At 45.6% G+C, this 6336-nt stretch overlaps 1 protein-coding gene across 4 annotated transcripts; it reads right to left on the bottom strand.

Moving 5' to 3' along the window:
• Positions 1 to 497: 497 nt before the first annotated feature.
• On the bottom strand, positions 498 to 6122 carry Tmem18 (transmembrane protein 18). 4 transcript variants are annotated; one of them, XM_036171123.1, is made up of 5 exons: positions 5990 to 6122; positions 4153 to 4273; positions 2591 to 2645; positions 1146 to 1239; positions 498 to 1061 (listed from the first exon to the last, which is right to left on the bottom strand). In XM_036171123.1, the coding sequence occupies exons 1-5, from the start codon at positions 6011 to 6013 to the stop codon at positions 966 to 968; spliced, it is 390 nt and encodes a 129-aa protein (XP_036027016.1). In that variant the 5' UTR covers positions 6014 to 6122; the 3' UTR covers positions 498 to 965. The 4 variants fall into 4 exon arrangements, with proteins under 4 accessions (XP_036027016.1, XP_036027014.1, XP_036027015.1 ...); XM_036171121.1 differs by lacking the exon at positions 5990 to 6122 and adding an exon at positions 5377 to 5510; XM_036171122.1 differs by lacking the exon at positions 5990 to 6122 and adding an exon at positions 5377 to 5510 and having other exon boundaries at positions 2591 to 2642.
• Between the last annotated feature and the right edge of the window lie 214 nt (positions 6123 to 6336).

Genomic DNA, 6336 nt, shown 5'->3' with positions numbered 1-6336 from the left:
GTCATTCACTGAGTATGCAAGTATTTATAATTTTGTACCCAGAAAAAACAAAACCAAACGGTTCATTTGACATACTATTTTCCATGGAGTCTTGACTCTACAGCTCCCATTCTAGATTAGTATTTTTAAACAAAACATTTTCAATGGCATAGCCCCAACTCGATTCTTTAGAGGCTTAGCTTCATGGGAACTGATATACTGCATTCTTTTCCAAACCTGTCCCACAGTTCACTCAGCCTGTGTACTGCTGACACTATATACAGAACAATATTCCACGATGGGGCTATCCTGTACCCTGCAGGATTCCAGCATCCTAGTCTCTACCCAACAGACACATGCCCAAATGTCATCAAAGTCTCTGGGGGACAAAATAATTCTCTCTCCCTCTCCTCTTTTTGGTTTTTCGAGACAGGGTTTCTCTATGTAGCTTTGTGCCTTTCCTGGAACTCACTCTGTAGCCAAGGCTGGCCTTGAACTCACAGAGATCCACCTGGCTCTGCCTGCCGCGTGCTGGGATTAAAGATGTGCGCCACCACTGCCCGGCTTCAAGATAACTCATAACCGAGAGCGACCACTACAGGGTAGACACAGGAGAGTGAGTAGGTAGTGATGTCACAGCAGGATGGCAATGTTTATTTCTCAGTTTCCACACTCAAAATTGAGTGAACTCTAGTTATATAATGAGGTCTACCAGCAAACTGTGAAAAGTTGTGCAAGTTTCTTCCTGTGGCTGAACCAGAAAGTTCCCACCATGTAAATGTGGGTCCATATTCAATATACATCCAGGTGACATCGTTAGCTCTTTTAAGAAACAGCTTTAGTGAGGCCTCCATCTTTGTGGGTGTAAAATGTAAGAACCATTTTCCAAACCATGAGTCACGTGACAGAGAACATCTGGGCCATGTGCAGCTTATAGCTGGAAACAACCAAGTTGGAGGAAAAACAAGGTCCACAGCAACGAGGTATTATTCTTCTTTTCTTCTCCTTTTCCTCTCCTTTCTCTTTTCTTGCAAGCTCTTTAGGTCAGACATCACATTCAGAGTCTTCTGTATCCACATAATCTAAAATCATTTGAAGTCATGATTAAAACTGCAAAGTTTATGACTGAAGAAGCTCAGGACATAAGAAATCTGTACCATACATACCACAATGACCATAGCATTGAACAGCAATGGTGCTGAGAACACCATAGATATGAACATCCCCCGGGAATCAAAATACTGGTATTTTGCAAACAATCTGTTTTAGAGACAAACAAATAAAAATAATTATTGGACTGTCAGTCCTGGGAAGTTTCAGAAGAAGAGCAGTTAAGAGTCTGGGTTCACTGAAGAGTTTGCATCAATTGTATGTAACACAATGACTTAAACTCTCAAAACTGCAGAAATTACAGAGTCAGAGCTTCATTCCTGCTACAGCTACTTAGGAAAGTACTGTGTCTAGTACTTCCTGCTCCCAGCCATCTCAGTGAAGTAACTGCCTTTCTGTGTGAGAGACTTGAAGGCCACATGATTCCAACTTGCACAAGGGTACAGAGCCAGGCAGCAGAAGGTAGCCGCTGTTTATGGGGATTTCTTCCTTAGTAATGTGGAAATTTGCTAGATAGCTGTTTTCATTGACTCAGTAACAGTGACTGCAGCCTGCTACATAAGCTATGGGTTCCAGATTCACTCTTAAAGAACACCTACCTTCTGGAGAGAAGAAGTAGTTCAGACAGAATGCTAGTCTGACTTATCAAAACAAAGCAGGGAACATGGGACTCTATGGGCGGGGAGAGGTCAAGATTAGTCTCTGACCTGGAGAAGGGCTCAACACAAATTTGAGGTGGCTGTGGGGTCAGCAGGAGGGGCTGCAGCAGAGGCCATGGGCATCAATACAGTTCTGTGCCTGTCCCTGAGTGATTAGGGACACATTGGAATGTTTGGAGTAATCTGCACCGAGACAGGAGACTCAGTTAAGACAACTTAGGTGCCAGGGTGGGGGCTGGGAAAGCAGGGTGATGACTGTGGAGACTCTGGCAGCATCCAGATATAGGGAGGCTGTGTCCAAGAGGAAAGGGGAGAGGGCAGAGGAAAGGTCTCAAGAGCACCACTTACTCCCTAATAATAACATCTAAGACTCCAAACTTTTGAATTCTGAAACTCAAATTACTTTATAATACTCCTAATATTTTCTCACAGATCACCTTAAGAGCTCATGTGGTGCATTTAACAGTTACGCCATTCTTAAAATAGCTCACTGTTTTGTAAGCCTCTAAGGTTCCCCTGACCATAAGGAGTTATCCCAAAAGTAGTAGCAGGATTTTTGTTTTAGTTTCAATGAGGAGCTTTTGACTATCCTCTTGACTATTTATTTTTATTAATAAAATAAAATTATTAGTCTTCAGTTAACAACAGCAAAAATATTTAACTGCTTGTTTCTTAAGGCCTAAACCTATATGTACAGGGTGCTCAATATTTATGTGGCCACAATTCCTGACATCCTCAATTTCCCTATAAGTTTCATACTTTCTTTATAAAGTTCCAGATGACAATACTACTGCAGAGGGAAACTCTAAGACACAGTCAAGAGCATGAAAAGCTGACTTTACCTCCAATTCATTGCAGCCACTTCATTGATATACTCAGCACAATAGACTAACCCTACTAATAAAAGACAGAAATTATATTAGAATTTCATCACCAATTACAATCATTATAAAACAAGATAATATATTTTTTACATATAGCAACAGAACATCAAAAAATTTGCCAAGAAATGCAATTTCCATTTTAGCTTTGATGTAAGAACTATGAAAGTGTGATGTTAAAGAATATGCCCATTTAATGGAAATAAGAAAAAGATCAACACATGTGTAAGATGCCAAGGGTCTTAGTGAAACTCTGATGAAGCTGTTCTGCACTGGCAGGACCACCAAAATCCAGGTGGAAAGCTCAGTGTCAGAGCCTCAGCATTTGTGAAAACAAAGGAAAACTGTTCCACCTTCCAAGGCAGTTCCCTCAAGCCCTTGTCTGCTCATACCTGGGTTCCTCTGCACTGCCTGCAGAAACTCTTATCAGGCCCGAAGCATATTCCACTCCACCCCAGTTCAGTTCACATCAAAATGATCATACAGCTGGTAACAGCACAACTGTAATACATCTACAGCTATCTACTGAATGTGGGTGTCCCCAAGGAAGTTGCATTAAAGCTTAGAAGCCTATTTTGCTCACCAATGTAACTCCAACATTTCTCAGGAAAAGAATTTCAAATGAAGAAGGGACACCATTTCTGTAATGTGAATACTCAGCACTTCACTCATTTTTCTAAGATAGCTACTTGATCATATGTCCTACCTCGCATAGTCAACTGATTCAATTAGTCTAAAATCAGTTTTTTCATTACCAAGCAAAATCTCCTCCTCCTTCCACTATCCACAAAAGTCAAGTATTTATACTTGTAATTACTCAGCCTTGGAACACTTAGCTCCTGTAGACTGTGGTGTCTGGCCTATGATCCAGCTTCCCACCCATCTTCGACCCTATATTTTAGGGGCTCTGCCCACTTGTTTGCATTTAGGGTAGACCTCATGCCTGGGCCAGCCAGATATTACTAATATTTTCTTACAGACCTTTTATTAAGTATCCTTTTGACCTGACTGAAGGGCCTAATATATTAATTGTCCCCATTTGGCCAAGTACCATGATGGTTATTGTGTGTCTGTTTCTGTATAATCTTTCTCCTTTCTGTAGACCTAATCCCTTCCCACAATTTCTAAAGCCATTATCTTTAAAATTGACTTGAAATAGTATTTTATGTAGAGAATGTCACTTAATCTGTAGTCCAATTTCCAGAGTATGCAATGTGGGACTAAGCCTATCGAGAAAACAACTGCATGAAAGACAGGCCATCCAGGACTGAACTCAAGCAGGAAATTATCTGTGTAAGAGTCAGCATAACAGAATCAAAATCTTAGTACATCTGACGTTCCACACCCTTCCTGGCCACCCTGAATCAAAAGGAAGACCCCTTTCAAGTTTAATGTCCAAAGACTACTTCATGATTTCGATACAGATGGAAGGCTCTGGGAAGTCCCGTGAAAACATAATACAAACAAACCCAGGACAACATCACAGCAGTCAAAGCACAGGGGTAAGGTTTTCTCCTACTCACCTAAGCACAGGAAGTGTCCAATCTGTAGTTTATACCTCTGGGATGAGAAGCATGTGAGAAGTAGGCACAGCAGGTGGAAAATGACAAGCCCTAGGAGCCACGGCTCTGTCCAGTCAGTCTCCTGTGAGGATACACTGTTAGAAACTTGGGGGTGGGGAGTGCAAAACTGCTTTCCTGTGGGTAACGGTAATTACTGGCCCTTCCCCTGAGTTTTGCCTCCCAGACAAGTGGGGGAAAGAAGAACAGGAGAGGGGAAACAACAATGCTTCAACTGCAAACACATCCACAGATTTCATATAAAGATTTTAAAGTCTGAGCACACAGAATGGAAACCATCGCCCACTTGCCTCTTTTGACTGGTGAATACAATTCTTTTTCAGCTGGGTGAAATCTAAAGGCTTATTATCTAAACTAACAAGCTGAGTAAAGTCAAGTTGATCTATTCACGAAGATGTACTAGGAGCATGTAAAGCTGCCAAAGGGAAGGTCTTCATATCAAGGCCTGGAAATGAGTCATCCTAACCTGCAGGACTGACTGTTCCCAGTACTTGTGCAATGCATCCAGAGCTCACTAGGTAATGCTTCATCAGTTCTCTGGGGCCTTACAGATGATCAGTGTCCATACTCCAGGGCCCAAATCTTTCTGACTGTCCCCACTTGATACTTGGTTCCTAGTCCAGCCCTCTTAGCCCTTCCCCACGCCCTTGCCCAAGGGCACTGCTCCACAAGGCAAGACTAGCTCTGGAGTGTGGAGCCCAAACACTCTTCAGGACTATTTGGAGTCCAGTGCCCTTAACTGAGTACCGCAAGTGTCTTCTGTGTCACACCAGAAGGACAGCACACTGAGAGTCTGCCCAGAGCCTGCTAGAGAACGCAATGTATGTTGCGGCTGCCATGACCCCACTAGGGTGGGCACACGGGTACTGGGGCCCAGGACTGCCGGTGCGCACCCGGGCTCTGCCCGATCCAGCGGAGCCGCGGTGGGCACATGTTGGGGACCCAGGGCACTGCCTGCGCACCCGGGCTCTGCCCCATCCAGCGGAGCCGCGGTGGGCACATGTTGGGGACCCAGGGCACTGCCTGCGCACCCGGGCTCTGCCAGATCCGGCCGAGCCACAGCGCGGCTTCAGGACACAGCCTGCCCGCGCCTGCGCAGTCCACACCAGAACTAGCGAATCCCCACCACGCGCCAGCGCCGTCCAGTCTCCAGAGCCTGCGAGTTACCATGATCACCGCGGGGATGCTGACGGGGAAGGCTCTGACCGAGAACGGCGAGGGCATCACGCCGGGGGATACCAGCAACCCTGGAGAAGTCCACGGCTCCCGACAGCCAGGGAAGTCGCCTACTCTCGCGAGATCTACAGGTACGAACCTGCTACTTGGCTCTTCTCGCGAGAGTTTTCTTTCTTTTCCTTTTCTTTTCTTTTAAAGAGGTCCAACTTTCATTATTACATTAATGGAGTTCTGTAAGAAGTGTGAACGTGCTTGCCTAGTTCTGTTTCTCCCAAACTCCTGAGGGTGCTTGGTTCCACAGGCAGCCAGCGGCTGGGGCCAGTTTATCAGGGTTGGCCCTTGCACCACAGTCCGGGAATGAACTGGTGACCTGGCGCACTTTTCACAACCGAGGATGGACCCAGCTTTCTCCTCAGAGACCTGGGGTGCACATGCCAGTCCCACAGAGCCTGGATGAGCTCAGCATCCTCATCACGGACCCGGGACAGAGGGGCTTCCGTGCTTCACATACCCAGATAAATACGATGCCCTGTCTCTGCCACAGACTCGGGCTGAGTGCTGCGTCTGTGCTCCCCACAGAGCCGGGATGAGCTGCATGACTTACCCCAAGAGTGGTGGTGGACGACATGGCATGAATACAGTGTCAGGTCCCACAGACACTGGATAGACATAGCATCTGGACCCACAATACACATGGTTCTTCCTCAGAGAAATGGGATGCCAATGGTGTCTGTGCCACAGACAGGAAGTAGACACAGCTTCCGCCCCACAGGCCGGGAATGGACGTGGTGTCCATGTCTCACAGACCTAGGACGAATATAGCATTTTCTTCGGAGATCTAGGATAGATATTTCACCTTCTGCAGAGACCTGGGGTGTGCACGGCATTTGGACCCTACAGACTTGGGGTGAACAGGTTATTTCCACCCCATAGTTACAGGATTTATCTAGC

Source organism: Onychomys torridus, chromosome 21 (genome assembly GCF_903995425.1).
Source record: "Onychomys torridus chromosome 21, mOncTor1.1, whole genome shotgun sequence".
Classification (NCBI taxonomy): domain Eukaryota; kingdom Metazoa; phylum Chordata; class Mammalia; order Rodentia; family Cricetidae; genus Onychomys; species Onychomys torridus.
This window is presented reverse-complemented; position numbering and strand designations above follow the sequence as displayed.

What these genes read in the sequence shown, in the direction of transcription:
- Tmem18 (XM_036171121.1), bottom strand. Translation starts at nt 5,433, where the DNA reads ATGCCCTCGCCGTTCTCGGTCAGAGCCTTCCCCGTCAGCATCCCCGCG. An exon ending in GCATCCCCGCGGTGATCATG is followed by an intron (nt 4,274 to 5,376) that starts GTAACTCGCAGG and finishes GTATCCTCACAG; the next exon opens with GAGACTGACTGGACAGAGCC. An exon ending in GTGGCTGCAATGAATTGGAG is followed by an intron (nt 1,240 to 2,590) that starts GTAAAGTCAGCT and finishes TCTCTAAAACAG; the next exon opens with ATTGTTTGCAAAATACCAGT.